The sequence below is a fragment of the Sturnus vulgaris genome, chromosome 20, assembly GCF_052056855.1.
Source record: "Sturnus vulgaris isolate bStuVul1 chromosome 20, bStuVul1.hap1, whole genome shotgun sequence".
NCBI classification, from domain to species: Eukaryota; Metazoa; Chordata; class Aves; order Passeriformes; family Sturnidae; genus Sturnus; species Sturnus vulgaris.
This window is the reverse complement of record NC_142262.1, coordinates 8,180,287-8,195,837: the sequence shown is the minus strand read 5'-3', so window position 1 is coordinate 8,195,837 and position 15,551 is coordinate 8,180,287. Positions and strand designations below refer to the sequence as shown.

The 15,551-nt window shown below is 52.4% G+C and overlaps 1 protein-coding gene across 5 annotated transcripts in view; it reads left to right on the top strand.

The window, feature by feature from the left end:
• SEPTIN9 (septin 9) overlaps nucleotides 1-15,551 on the top strand; it is a 134,062-nt gene that overhangs the window by 70,663 nt on the left and 47,848 nt on the right. For all 5 annotated transcript variants that reach the window (XM_014885037.2, XM_014885039.2, XM_014885036.2 and 2 more), the window contains one exon: nucleotides 6,709-7,362. In XM_014885037.2, the coding sequence (XP_014740523.1) occupies nucleotides 6,709-7,362 (654 nt within the window). The remainder of the gene's footprint in view (nucleotides 1-6,708; nucleotides 7,363-15,551) is intronic.

The following is a 15,551-nucleotide window of genomic DNA, read 5'->3' as shown; positions in this document are numbered from 1 at the left end:
TATGAAATGAATATAAGGGATGTAAAATATACTGGTCTGATCTGGAAGCATTTTGCTGCCAGTTAATGGTTATATAAGCCCAAGTGTAATAGAGAATCAAGCTAAAATCTTTTGAGTACTGTGTTATAGGGACTGGAACACTGGGATTTTGTATTAATCTGAGTGAGGATTTTGTTTTATTTTTTCTATTCTTAGTCCTGACTGCTTTTGCATGTTCATTTCTGGGAAAGGAGTGGTTTGCTGCATCAGCCTCAGGCTGTTTTATACCTTGTTGTGAGTGAGAGAAATGCTGCTTTGATTGATGTCAGAGCCCTGAACTTGCATTTATTCCCAAATTTCCACCAGAACTCTCTTCTTGGTACCATTTACACCATTCAGGAAGGCCATGCATTGTGATATCACGTTGCCAGCCTTTTCTTGTACATGTGATTCGTGTCAGGCCAGGCAATCTACTCTGCAACTTCTTTTGAAGGCTGTCTTGGAAGTCAGAGAAAGGATTTATTTGGGCATAAATGTTCATAACCTGACCCAGCATAGTGTGAGAGTCAGAGTATACAACAGCAGAGTATCACTATATATAGATATATGTATATATATATAGAGAGAGAGAGAGATACATATAGAAATATTTTATATGTGTAGTGCAGCAAAGCTGGTTTATTGGTAAAGATGTGAAGCTTCCTGGCACAAGCACAGGGAGGGGCCCCAGCAACCCTTACTTCTTTCTTTTGCTACATCACCAGAAGCTTTGGGAAAGGTGTTTTTAACATTTCCTGCCTTCATTTCTGTGGATGTAAGAGGGGATCTGAGTTTCTCAGGCTGTTTTGAAGCTGTGTGTGCTCACAAAATCCTGTCAGCTTGTGCAGCATCGCTTGCTGCCTGCACTGCCAGGGATTTTCCATCTCAGACCCAGGATTTTGACCCCACTGAGGGGCTCAGGGGAGCTGGGAGCACCTTGTTATTGAGGATGGGGTAGAGATACCCGCTCTGGTGCTGCAGCAGGGGTGCAGCCCCTTCCCTTTCTGCTGTGGGACCTTTAGGTTTAATACACAGTGGATCTATCCTACAGGGACATGCAGGACACTCCACTTGCCCCCATAACTGAGCCTTTAGTTCACTCCAATGCACCCATCTCTGGTATGAGGGGTGGCAGCTCTTCACTGGCATCACTCAGGGGAGGTTTGGATTAGCCAGACCAAGGTGGCCCCGTGGTAATGTGGGCAAACACTCTCTGCTGTCAGCCTGGGCCAGAAAAGCACTGTGAGCACCCTGCTGCCTGTGACAGGGCTCTGGGAAGCTTTAAGGGCAGTGAGCAGTGAATGCTGCGTTGGGTTTCCAAGAGTTCCTTGAAAGATGAGAGCTGCAGCCTCCCCCTTTCCTGCCTGGGAACAGGAGGTGACCATCTGGTAGCAGTTTAGAGCGAGCCCTGCCTCTAAACGGTGCCATTGTGTGCTGGGAAATAACGGGGCGCCAGCTGCCCCCCCATAGGGCTCTTCTGTGTCCAAAAACCCGAGGAGAGCTCTCTGTGCTTAAGCAAGCAAGCAAATGTAACCCGTGGGTTACAGAGAGCACGCCAGGGGCACAGGATGTTTAATGGGAAGCAGTTGGGAGCTGTGGCTGTGACAGAGCTGGAGGCTCCGGCTGGGAAGCAGGTCCCAGAGGAGTCAGCATCCCTTGCTGTTTATTTTGGTCTCCTCCTGAGCTCTGTGCATAGATGTTTCCTTGTACAAAGCCTCCCCAGGCCTGGTGGGGGGATACTGTGTTTAGAAGGAGTAGAGGGGAGGAGCAGATGTGGCAGATGTTCCCTGCTGACCCTCCCGGGGTGCCTGGAGCCAGGCTGAGGGCAGGGTGAGCTGTGCTGGCACTGAGCTGTGTGCTCCACAGCTTCTAGCTGGGAGATGTGGAGTCCTTCTGCAGGAACCTTTTCCTTCATGGATCCCTTCATGGCATCTGGGCACCCGTGGCTGGCCTGAGACTCCCGAGGATGGACTCGCCTTCTGCCAGAGCTGTGCATGTGGGAGTCCCCAGTGCCACTCACTTGTGACATCTCTGGAAGACTCTTGGCTGTTGCATGAGCTGCTGGGATTTGAACCAGACCTCTGCCCTCCCTCCCCAGTTTAGAGGATCCCTAAAGAGCAGCTTTAACTGATGGCCAGTGACCTGCTGGTGCCTGGCTGGGGGTGACTGGGAGGACACAGAGGCCTCACTGTGCAGCCATCCCCAGCACTGCTGCATAAAATAGAAGGAGAAATCAATGTTTTCTGCTTTTCATCCCCTGTGCCTGCTTGGGGAGCATTTGAGCAGGATGAAGGCACACAGTCCTTGCCTGTCTGGCATGGAGCACGTTTGGGTTTTCAGGAGGGCATGTCCTTGTGCACAGCCAGCAGAGTCATCTCGGAGAGCCCGTGCCTCCTCATCCAACAGGAGGATTAGCAGTGGTATTTTTGAAGCCAGCCCTGCAGAGCTGGGTGGTGCTGAGCAAAACACTGCGACCTTGAGAGATTTGCAAAGGTCTGGTCACCAAAGGGACATCACAGTGAGCAGTTCCTGATCCAGACATGATGATGTGGGCTGCTGCACAGGTTGCATCTGATAGGAAGCACTTGAAGTTTCATTTTAGAGAATATTGGGCTTTCCCTGCCCAAAAGCTGCTGCCTTCAGCAGTGGTGGATTGAGCCAGAGATGTCTGAATGGCTCTGGAACTGGGTGAAAGGAAGCACATGCCAAAGGCACTGCAGGTTGTGCTCAGCCTCACTGCACCTCCAGAGGAAGAGAAGGAAGGATGGTGCTCAGCACCTCCCTGCTTTCCCTGCCCAGCTGCCTCCAGCACCAGCTAGTCAATGGGATGCTGCTGGTGGGGCTGGGGAAGCCCTGCTTGTGCCCAAAACCCCCTGGAAAATACAATAGTGGGGACAGTCCTGCAGCATGGCCAGCTCAGGGCAGGGACGCCTCGTTCAGGGCTGTCAGGGATATGGCAGGGACTGGAGCCCTCGGGGACACAGAATTAGCCACAACTGCCCATGTGGGACCCTGGCAGGGTGGGTGGGAGTGGAGTGTGGGGCTCTACAGCCCTGCCTTGACTTCAGCTCCTGTTTTTGTGAGGAATAGGGACACTTCCCTGCAGGAAGCAGGGAGGAGGGTCATTGGAGCAGAGGCTGTTTACTTTCCTTTCCTGGCTCTGGGCAGGACACACTATTTATAAGTTTTCTCTCTTTTTTTGAGAGTTGTTGTGCTTCCTGAGGTCCTTGTCTCTTCTCGTGCAAGGAGGAGAGAGGCAGTGCTGAGCAGGGAGCTCCAGCCATGCTCAGTCCCTCTGAGGGCCACCACTGCTGAAGGTGACATTCCTGAGGATCGTGTCCCTGGCAGTGGGGCTCTGTTCTCAGAGGTGGGAACACAAACCCTCATGGTCACACTCCTTGCTCGTGCCTGGGATGTCTGACCTTCTCCAGACCACGCTGAATTCAGGGCCATGGCCAAATGTGCCAGCAGGACAAGCTGGGTACCAAAATCCCTGTGACAACAGGAGATGGACACCCCATCCTGCAGAGCCATGGGTGAAAAAGCTCCTGGGCTGTCCCCAGGCAAGTCAGTGACCCTGCTGGGGAGGGAATGCCACTGGGACCTGGGTCTCCTCATGGTTTTGCTGTCAGAAACTGTGCTGAGCCATTTCTGCCCATCTTTGGGGTGAAGGTTCCTTTCCCAGCCCCTCAGTACCCCCTTCCTGCCCGCTGGCACCGCAGCACAAGGCAGGAGTTATCTGGAGGACCTGGCTGTCCTGAGACTGTAATCGTGGTTCTGCAGCTCTGCCTTGGGCTTTTTGAGCCCCTTTGTGTCTGGGCTTTGACCTTTTTCTCTTTTCTGTAACAGGGCCCAGAAGGACTTGGAAAAAGGCCATTTTTGGGTGTTGTAATTCAGTCCAGCCCTTCGATAAGGACAGGGCTGGCTGTGCTCCAGGAAGACCACATGGGGGGCATTGGGCAGGTTTACCCTGGCCTTGGGGCACTTTGTGGGGTTTAAAGTCAAAAGGGCCATGTGTGTCAGCACTGCAATCGGGTTAGCCAACATTTCTTTATGAAGTGGCAGCAGGGCTCAGAGGAGTGGAGATGATGGATGTGGCCCATGTGAGGAAGCCTTGGAGGTCAGCAGCACTGTTTGTATCCAAAGCTCATTAGCAGGTCAGAAAGAAATCCCCAAACCACTTGGTACTGAGGGATCTCCAGGGCAATGTTCCTTAAGGGAAGATACAAAGATCCTCGTCAGCATTTCCTTTGCTGCTGAATTCCTTGAGAGCATTTACCCTGTTCCTCAAGGCACGTCTCTCAGGAGGTTATAGGGCTGCTTGCTGAAGGGAAGAGGTGGAGACTGAGCTGGCAGGAGGAGTGACAGGCAGGTTAGAAGAGCCTGGTGTGGACAGGAGAGTGATTCCATCCCTCAGGGAGCTGCCAGTGCCGTGTCCTCTGCTGCTCCTGCCCACCCAGCTCTGCTCAAGGCCAGGCAAGGGCCCCCCGTCGGGTCGTCCCTTCCGCTCTCTTTGTTAACAGCAAAATGCAAACTGGGCTTGGCTGGTGCATTGTTTTAAACGTGGGGGTTTTGGAAAAGAAAACCAGCTAAAATGTTCGTTTCTGGATAAAGTGTGTGATGGAGAAGGGAAACTGTAGAAAATCTGTGCTGGTGGCTCAGGGTTGGGGACCTGGGAGTTTGAACACATTCAAACAGCTTTCCAGAGTGGATTAATTTTTGGATTAATTATTCTGGGGATGCTGAGAGCTGTGACTTGGACACAGACCTGCAATGAATGAGCAGTGCCAAGCAGAGACTGCAGGGCAGGGACTGCTGCAGGGAGCATCCCAGCCCTGTGAGCATGGCTGGGAGAGCTCCACAGAAGTCAGAAAACAGATAAATCTGAGAAAAAGCATTTTTTGTTTTCTTTATTGTCTCCCTCCCTTCTTCTACCAATGTCTGAATATTTCTGAGATGCAAGACAGACCATTTTGTCACGAGGTGCCCTTTGTGGGACCCTTCCAGGGTTTACAGAGGGGTGGGTGTTGTGCTTTGGTGCCTTCCTCTCTCCACGGGCACAGAGCAGCTGTGGTGCTGCTCCCATCAGGCTGACATTGGGGTTGGATCTCTGTGCATCCCTCCCTGCCCATCCCAGCCTCCTGTTGCTTCCCAGCAGTTCCCATGCTGGGGTCTGAACCACAGCTGGGGGCACGGGTGTGTGTCCATTCACATCTGTCTGTCCCTGGGCACTAATACAGAACATCCTGGGGAGGCTCCTGCTCCCAGGCTCCTCATGCCCGTGCAAGCTGGCTTTGCAGCCTGGGGTGCATATTGAGGAGTTTTGGGGTATTCCCCCAAAAAGGAAAGCAGCCCAAAGTCTGTATCTCACGTTTTAACCCCTGGCAGTCTCCCCGTGCCGTGGCTTGTCCAACACACGAGCCCCAGCTCCGAGGGTCCTGCTTTCCTCACCATCTCCTTTGGTTTCCCTGTGCTGCTGCCAGGGGATGTGGCCATGGCTGTTCCAGCACAGAGGGGGTCACATCTGCTGCTGTCCTGCCCGGTGTCAGCAGTGTTGGAGCAGAGCTGGGCAGCTCTGGATGGTCCCAGCAGTGACACATGGCTCCTGTCCTGCAGACAGATGTGTCCAGGGGATGGAGGGTCCCCATGTCCCTGCCCTGGGGGGTCAGAGCAGCCCTGGAACACAAATGCTTCTGCATGGTGGCTCTTCTCCAGCTCCACCCCAGGGCTGGGAGGACTTTCAGAGATGAGGCAGAGCTGTACCCCAATCTCCCCCTGAGATCCTGATGTCCTGTGGGATCTCAAGCCTGGGTTTTTAAAGGCTAAATCTCACTGCTACTATTCTGTTGATGTAAAGGATGGGTGGGCTCGTTGTGCTGGCCATTAGCAGTGTGGCTGTCACCACACCAAGGCTGTGCCTTATCCTGCCCTGACCCTGTGCCTGCCTGGGGGTTCTGGGGGGGATCAGGGGGTATTTACAGCCTGTGAATACCTTTACAGGCTTTTTGATGGGATCCAGCAGTGGTTCCCTTTCTGTGGAGTTCAGCCTTTTGTTTCTACCTGGCTGGGTCCTGGAAGGAGCAGGGATCAGTTGTCCCTTTCCTTGTATCAGGATCTCAAGTCCATGTGCTCAAAACACTTCAGTCTTTGGTTCATGTGGTCTCTAGGTTTGTTTTTAAGGATATGAGCTTCTGTGGCTGCCACCTTTGGTTTTATTGCTGCATTTATATGGATTTGGTGCTCTCCTGGGATTGTTTTCCTGTTCCCAACTTGGATTTTGCTGGCAGTGCTGACAGGAAAGCCTGTGTTTATCTGTGCATCCTTTGGATGAGAGAGGGAAAGCGAGGTGTTGGAAGCTGAATCTCTGTCTTCCCCCAAATCCAGCGCCCTGCTCTGCTCTGCCATACCATGGTGGGACCCTCTGCTGCCCTCTGAGTGTGGGCTGGAGGGCAGTGTGGGGATGGTTTCTGCTCTGGGGCTGAATTTCCTGGCCCCGATTTGTTTTATTACTCGGTTTTTCACTTGTCTGAAGAGTTAGGGCCTTTAATCCCCATCTGTTTGAATGGATTATGAGTCCTGGGATGAAGGAGCAGAAATGGAGTTACGAGCCTTGTGCAGTGTCTGTAAGCATCTCTGGACACCCTCAGGTGGGCGGTAACTAAATCCTGAACTACTTTTCGTGTTTTTCAGCTCTGAAAAGATCCTTTGAGGTCGAGGAGGTAGATCAGTCTTCAAATTCCTCCACCCCACAACGCCGGGCCCCGAACACCCTCCTCAGGTCCACCGTGTCCAGCTCCACACAGAAGTTCCAGGAACTCGGCGCCAGGAATTCGGAGCCATCCACCCGACATGCAGAGCCCACAGTGCAGAGATCCCCCAAGCCCCCTCTGAGGAGAGTGGAGCTCTCTGGACCCAAACTGCCCGAGCCGGTGTCCAGAAGAACAGAAATCTCCATTGACATCTCATCCAAGCAGGTGGAGAACTCCACCTCGGCCTTGTCGCGGTTCGGCCTCAAGCGAGCGGATGTGGGGCACAAACCCCCCGAGCCCACGGCCAGGAGGACTGAGATCACCCTGGGCAAGCCCCAGGAGCCCAGGAGGGCGGAGGTGCCGGCCTCCAAAATCCCGGAGCTGCCTCAGCGCCGCGCCGAGCCCGCCGGCACCGCCGAACCCGCCGGCACCGGCGCTGCTGCCGGGCCCCGGCGCCTGGACATCCAGGTGGCCAAGGCTGCCGAGACACCGGCCACCAGGCCAGCAGAGAGCTCCGAGCCTGCCCTGCCCGCCCAGCCCCAGCAGGCAGAGCCTAAGCCACAGGCAGTGGAGAGCCCAGCCAAGAGAGAAGAGGGTGAGTACAGCCCTGGGTTCTGGATCGCAGAAACCTCCGAGCCTCCTGGGCGTTCTGGCACTGAACCCCTGGAGAACACTGCTTTGGACATGAGCCTTGGAGAAGGCTCCCAAATCTGAGTGATGGAGTTAAAGTCATGGGTGTGTAGTTAAATAGAAGTGTGTGATTTCACATGGTGAAGTGTGAGAGCTGAAATGAGGGATGAGAGGCTCCAGGCGCTCTTTAAAATGCTGTTTATTGTATCGAAATGATGCAGCGATTCAGGGGTCGTGGGTGACAGGAGACAGCTGTGAGTTCGTCTGAAGCAACTCTAATTCTGGTTACAATGCACTATATACTTTTAATTACAGAACATCTTAATATATAACAACCAATCAATACTTTTGCTATTACCTATAGCCTATCATAACTACTAACATTACCATATTCGTGTTACTATTTCCAGTCACAAAAAGTTAGTATGTTACAGTTTAAGCTAAAGGTTGTTTTTCAGTTTTCTTGCAGTGAAATATTCTGAGATCTTTTCTCTACTTGCAACATTGGCTTCCTTGTTTGTCTGTGAAAACCTTTTTGCTTGGTAAAAACATCTTCTGTTTGAGGTGGATTTATCCTTTGCTCTAAGCCATAAAAGCCCCTTCCAACTCACTTACCCTTTGCTTTCTAGTTATGCAGTAAGACTGGCTCAGCAATTCTTTTCTTCTATATCAAAACTTGCTACCATTTCTATTCCTTCTTCAAATTCTACATTAAAAGATCTTTCTGTTATACATACATATCTGTGAGACCTTCCTGTCAAATCGTTATCCTTCCCAACAGTGAAGAGTTTTAAATTTGAGGTTTTTATAATATAGTAATAGGTATAGGACATGTCGTTGTGCTTGTGTGGTTGAACATCTTGGCCTTCTGTGTTCCTTTCAATGTGTGGTGGTTGGGCTTGGAGAGGGGGGAAGGCATTGCTAGCTCCAGAAAAATTAATGATTTCCATTTTGATTTAATTGTCTGTTGTTATTTCTCCCAGTCTAAACCTGTTTGTATTGATGGCTCAGTGCTGGATGAAGGCTCAGTTCTGGGATCTCAGAGAATTTTGGGTGGTGTCTCTTCCAGTGCTCATCTTCTTTCTTCTTCATGGTTTCAGGCAGTAGTCTCTGGTTGGACAGTTAGTGCTGCACTGAGGGTCACAGGAATTGAGTTAGTGGGTTAAAAGTATAAATAATAGAGATGTTATTTCTCTATTGGACTGTTTAGCTTTAAGCTGGGCTGGTCAGTGCCTCAGGTGTCCCACAGGAGGTGCTGGGTGCTGCTCTTTCAGCTCCTATGGTGACACATCTGGAGGCTGCTCTGGGATCTGTGCTCAGATGTGTCCACAGGCAGAGCTGTTACCCTTGGGTTTATTGTGCCTGAAAGAGCTGCCAGGTTCAATAAAAAATTCTATCGAGTCTAGAAGGAAAGGAAAAAGGAAATGCCCAAAGCCTGGGTGCTGGGAAATGACAGTTCTGCCAGCTCAGGCCCTGTGCAGACCCACAGAACCCTGGAAAATTCTGAGGTGCAGGAGAGGTGCTGGCTCTGGAAGTGCTGTTGAGATATTGTTGTTTGGTGTTGTTGTTTATTATGGTTTGGGGCAGGAACTGCCTCTTCATTAGGAGAAGTCAGGGTTTTTTGACCTTGGAGACAAAGTCTAATAACATCCTGGACCAGAGCCACTATTAAACTGGAGACCTGGCTTATATTAGCTCTATCTTGTTTTCAATTAATTCCATATTAAAGCTAGCTTCCCTCCCTTGTCAGCTATCATTTATTCTCCATGTTTTGGAGATTTTCCTTTCAGACCTGTTAATTACTTTTCCATTCTCCATGGCCCATGAGCTCTCTCCTGTGAGGGATCCAGTGGTTGGGTGGAGGGCACTCCCTCCCTCCCCACCCTGTGCCTCTCCCTGGGGGCTGTGGGATGGGGTGGGTGGCTGAGCCAGGGTCTGGGGGGGTTCCATGCCTGGCCCTGGAGCTGGACCTGGGCTTCCATCCCCTCTGCTGGGTGCAGCCCTGTGGTCACACTGGCGTGCAGAGAGGCCAGGCTGTGGTTTGTGCTGTTGTAAACCAGTCAGGAGTCAGCAGGGGAGCTGATATCAAACCTGCAGGACACAAGTGGGTTTTTCTTGTGGTGCATGGTGTAGGTGTGACCTTTCTGAGCTGGGTTTTTTTGCAGGTTGGGCCATCTCCAGCTGGGCACAGCTGAGCTCTGAGTCCCAGCCCAGGCTGGGGTTTGTGTGAGCCCCCCTCTCTGTCCCCAGCTGCTGAGTGAGGTGCCCAGGAGGCTCATCCTGCCCCTGGGTGGGTGCTCAGCCTCGTCCTGAGGGGTCTGGGCTGCTCTGAGTGTGCCAAGCTCTGAACCCCACGGATGGTTGGGCACTTTAAGAGCAGAATGTCTGAGCTGCTGAATCCTCCAGCTGCCCAGGGTGGGGGAGAGGGGGGACAGCTGCTGGGACGAGTGTTACCCTGAGCCCAGCTGTCTGGAGTCTGCCCTGCAGCACTAGCCAGCCTGGGTCTGCTACAAAAGGGGCTTTCAGTCCAAATGTCTCCAGGAATCATCACAAAATGGTTTGGCTTGGAAGGGACCCTAAAGATCATCTAGGTCCAACCTCACTGCCATAAAGAGCCAGAAGTTGGAGGGGTCGTGAGGGCTCTGTCTCCTTTTCCCTGTGTGTCAGCACAAGGGTGCAGCCCAGGTCACTGCCAGAGCACGTGTCCCCTTCCTGAGCATCTCCTCCTCCACTGCTGTGCCTTGAGGTTGCCCTGGTTTGCTCTCACACAGGGCCCCATTTTGGGGTGCTCCTCCCCTTGGTCCACAGCACCCACCCCAAGGTGATGCTGGGCAGGTGCAAGAACACAGAGACATTTGGGGGGGCTGCACAGGGACCCTCAGGATGTCCCACAGATGGGTGCAGACACATTTCCAATGCTCACCAGCTCCACTGCAGCTTTGGATCCACCACAACCCCCCAGATGAAGACACTGCCTCTCTGGTGTCTGCAGCAGAGACAATGTGTGGCTCCTGCTCCAGGGTTTGGGTCACCAGGAGGTGCTCCCGGGGCACTGGACACCCCTGGATCCCGTTGCTGGTGGCTCTCCAGCACAAAGAGCTGAGCAGGGGATGCAGGCAGCTGCCTCCAGCTGCCCTCACTCACTCCTGTGCTGGGACTTGCCTTCCCCAGCTGTCAGGCTCAGCTGCCTTGCCCTGTGCTGAAGGTATGCAGGAGAGCATATTGTGCAGGAAGAGGCCAGTCAGAGGAGAACAGTCACAGGGAGCTTGGCAGTTCAGAACAAACCACAGAGGAAAGGAGCAATTTCAGTGCTGAGCTCCATTAGGGCAGCGTGGCTGATGTGATGCAGCCAGCTCCAGAGCTGGGCTTCCCGAGGTGGGAGGAGAGCAGGAGGTGTTTAATGGGGCAGGAAATATTCCTTCCCATCCATGTTCTCCCTCTCTGAGTCTTTGTGCTCTCTTGCACTCCCTGGGGAGCATTTGCTTCGTTTGTGCTGGTGTAACATTTAGTGACAGGGAGAAGGGACAGAGACACCCATCCCTGTGGGATGTGCCATTGCAAAGGTGGATTTTGTGTTCCCAAAATCTACAGTGGAGATTTTGTGTGGCTGGTGCTCCTGGGACAAGGAAATGTGATGGGATGAGCAGGTGATGTGGATTGCTGTAGCTGGGATCTGCCAGAGCAATATGAGCTGTGCAGTGGGTGCAGGCAAGGGGAGGACATGCAGAGGGCAGAAAGAGGCACGAGCAATTAAAATAGCTGTAAAAACAAGGTTAGGGGAGGGCTGTTCCTGAACCCACAGCCTTGGGCACTGTGGGAGGCAGTCCTTGCTCTGCAGGACTTAAAAATATGAATATCCAAATCTGAGAGCCCGTGGGTGGGGGTGACCTCTCCCTCCAGGGAGGCTCCTGCTGTGGGCAGCAGCTCACTCCCAGTCCCAGGGCACTGGGCTGAGATGGAGCTGGTAGAGGAGGATGTTCTGCCCTGAGAACATCCAGAACTGCCAGTGTGGCAGGAGCTGCTTCATCCCTGTGAGGAGAGGAACAGGGAATCATTGTGGGAGCAGCAGGGCTTCATCCAGAGACATCCACCTGCCCATTGCAATGGAGAGATCTTGTGGGATCCTCAGGAGTTGGATTAGAGACAGGCAAATCTTCAGGAAAAGCCACATCAAATCTATCATGGGTGATCCTGCCACAGCATCCCTTTCCACTGTGCCTCCCATCTCTGGCATTGTGCTTGTGTGGTTGAACATCTTGGCCTTCTCTGTTCCTTGTCATGTGTGGTGGTTGGGCTTGGAGAGGAGAGAAGGCATTGCTGGCCCCAGAAAATTAATGATTTCCGTTTGGGTTTAATAGTCTGTTTCTACTTCTCCCTGTCTAAACCTGTTTGTACTGATGGCTCAGGGCTGGGTGAAGGCTCAGTTCTGGGATCTCAGGTGATGGACTGGGAGCACTCCCAGGTGAGAAGTGAAATCTGGTTTGATCTGATGCTCCTGTTTGTCTCCTCACAAGCTGCTGTGGTTGCCCAGGTTTTGGGGACAGCACTCAGCCAGCAAGGCAAGCTCTGTCCCACCACTGCCCCGTGGGCCTTCATGGCAAGGATGCTCTGGAGCTTGTTTACAGAAATCAAGGCAGATCTAATGAATAATGGGAGCATTCACCTAAAACAGAGATGTGACCTTCCTCTGAATCCCAACATGGGTCTGTAAGACAGTCTGAACTATCTCTGAGCTTTCAGCTTTGTTGGAGTCTTTGTCCCATGGCCACTTTGGGACAGCCACACAGGGTGCCAGGTGCCTCTTAAAACTCAGCAGGGTCCCCCCATCTATTTTGCTGCACAACAGGCAGAGCAACATCAGGAGCAATTCAACTGTTTTCACTCTTATTTTCCAGCTAAAACCTTTATGGAAAGACTTTTCTTTAGAACTCCCATAGAGTTGGGTTAAAATTTAAACAATTTAAAAATACTTAAGAATAGAAAGAAGGAAGCTTTGAGATGCACTGAAATCCTTGTGAAAACCAAGGACCTGTTGCTGTGTGCTGGGAAGTTGTGGTGTGGGCTGCAGCCCAGTGCCCTCCCATGAGTTTCAAGCCCCCATCCTGCCGTGGACACCCAGGGATGAAGTGAAGTCACACAAGCCTTGGAGGTGACTTTTCTTCTGTCCTGTGCTGCTAGGGTGACACCAAGTGTGAGGCTGCAGGGGTTATAGGGATTTGGATAGCTCTTAACACAGCCAGGCTCCCTGGGATGGAGAGCCCAGTGGAGATGCTGTGAGTCACCATTTCCAGTTCTTTAACTGTACAAAGAGATTAAAGCTGTAGGGAAATGTTTCCTGCAAAAGCAGCTGGCAGATTCAGGCTAGTTTATGGGCAGTCTTTTTTTATTCTTGTTATTATTTTTAATGGGAAAATTTCTACAGCACAGGTTTCCAAACGGAGGGGCTGAGTGGGAAACGCTGAGTCTTGGTTTGTGAACACAGGTGCCAAAAATGAGATAATCTGGAAAAATCGAGATCTGCAGGGCCAGTGACTTGGAAGGAAGAGTGGGAGCATGTGTGGGGGAGAGGAATGTGTCCCATCATGGAGACACTGCCTGATCCAGGACACCACGTGCATGGGCAGGGCACTGCCTGCTCCCCCTCCTGCGTGTGCCCTGTCTCTGGCTGTGCAGGGAGCAGCCAGTGCCCCTCGGTGTGTTTGGGGGTGTGTTTTGGGGTGCAGTGTGGGCACTGAGGATGCCAGGAGGAGGCCAGGTGGTGTGGCTGTGATGGGGCTGGTGCTGCACGTCTCTGTCCCCCAGGAATGCTGTCCCCAAGCTCGTGATGTTGTGTTCATTCTGGTCACACTGGTGTGCACGTGTCCCTTCTTTTCATGGGCAGTTTGTGTGGATGCTGTCCCATGTGGAAGCTCCAGCTGGGCAGGGTACACCCCAGGAAATGAGGCTGTCCACTGCAGCCAGCCAGACCCAGGAGGATTTGTTTGCCTTGCTGGAAGTCCCTGAGGGCCCATAGGAAAAGCAGCGACCTCCCCAGTGGGGTTTCATCGTGCACAGGGATAGTTTCCCATAGGAAACACCACGGATCCCACTTCCCTTCCCTGCCACAGTCAGATCTGAGACCAGGAGAGGGCGAAGCTGGGGATGCTGCATCCAACATCAGAGGGATGTGGAGCTGCTGGAGAGAGTCCAGAGGAGGACACAATGCTGCTCCAAGGGCTGGAGCCCCTCTGCCCTGGAGCCAGGCTGGCAGAGCTGGGGGTGCTCACCTGGAGAAGAGAAGGATCCAGGGAGAGCTCAGAGCTCCTTCCAGGGCCTGAAGGGGCTTCAGGAGAGCTGGAGAGGGACTGGGGACAAGGGCCTGGAGTACCAGGACAAGGGGGAATGGCTGCTCACTGGCACAGGGCAGGGACAGATAAGATATTTGGATTAAATCGTTCCCTCCACCACCTCATGGGTGGTGATTCCCTGGCACAGGGTGCCCAGAGCAGCTGTGGCTGCCCCTGGATCCCTGGCAGTGCCCAAGGCCAGGTTGGACACTGGGGCTTGGAGCACCTGGGACAGTGGAAGGTGTCCCTGCCCATGGCAGGGGTGGCACTGGGTGGTCTCTAAGGTCCCCTCCTACCCAGAGCAGTCTGTGATTCCATGCTGAGCTGCAGGGTGACCCTGCCCTGGCCTTCATGACCTGGCAGGGCTCCTCCATGGCTGGGTTGGGTCTGTGGTGAGGCTCTGCATCCATGTCACCTCCTCACCTCCTGAACCTTGCAGGAGGAATCCAGGGCTGAACGTGTGTCTGTAGAGCTCAGAGCCTCCTGCTCCAGGCAGAAGGTCCAGACTGCAGGGACACCTGGCTGTGGCTCATGGGGTCTGTGCTCCAGCTGGGCTGTGAGCCCTGAGCACCCTCAGGAACCTCTGACTCCTCTCTGTATGAAAGCTGGGGCAGCCCCTGGCCAGAGGTGCCTTTGCTGGCTGAGAAAGGAGCGAGTGCTCCCGCCGGCCATGGGGTTTGTTTTCATCCAAGTGGTGCTGAAAGGCAAAGGGAGACGCAGCCCTGGCTGAGGGGGGCGTGTAGGAACCAGACCCAAGAGTTTCTCTGTTTATCCTGAGGTATTTGCATGTCTGGAGCCCATGGCAGTCGTGCTGGGGAACATGCTCCCCACCCATCAGCTCCCTGGGATCCTCCAGCTTTCTCACATTTAGGTTAATCATCCTACAAGCTGATAAGGCAAATAAAATCCGTTATCTTGACCAAGATAAAACAAAGAGTTTACTTTGATCTCCTGCAATAAGGCCTGGCCTCTGGTTTTGTGACTTCTCTGCTGTCTGCTGGGGGAGGGAAGTGATGGCAATGGTGATGAACCTTCTGTAATTAAGGAATGGTTCTCTTTTAAGCTATTTCTAGCCTGCTGCCCGTGCCTGAGATGTTTCTGTTGGCCAGTGGTTGAAGGGACACCATAGGCTGGGTGCAGTGCCAACTCCATAAACTCTGTCAGAGGACTGAATTGAGATTATAGAGAGATAACTTTGTTTTGAGGAGATCAAACACTGTTGTGAGCAAAAAGATAAGTTGACAGCAAGCCAGTTGTGTTCTTTACTCCTCCACCAAACAAACAGACACAGAGACACTTTACATTGTCCAAAATGCTGTGGTGAAGCTGAAGTGAATGTGGCTATAAATGGAAAAAGCAGCTGGTCTTGGATTGCAGCCTGTGCTCAGACTTTTTAGGCCCAATTTTTCTTACATCTGTTAGAGGTTTTAAAGGAGGGGATGTGGGGAAAGAGCTGCTTTCTTTTGGGTTGGTTAAATCTGGGTCACTCATTTCATTGATCTTCTGAACTGGTCTCTGCACAGAAGTTCCCAGGGTTTCTGTAGGGTCACATGCATCAATACTTCACCCTCTTGAATCATTTTGGTTTATCTTGGCATGAAGGTGGCACCAAACATGCCAGGAGACAAAGCTGGACACAAGGGTCTGGTCCAAACTATTTTGCAAACAACAAAACTTGCAGATGTTTATGCATTTATGAAAAGCAAATAATTTTAACAAACCATCTAAGGTTGCTGTGACAGTCCAAGAGTGACAGCATGGGCATTTGGGGTTGCTGGACTTGTGTCACCTGCAGTTTGTTCTTTGTGGAATCTGTAGGCTGGTTTTT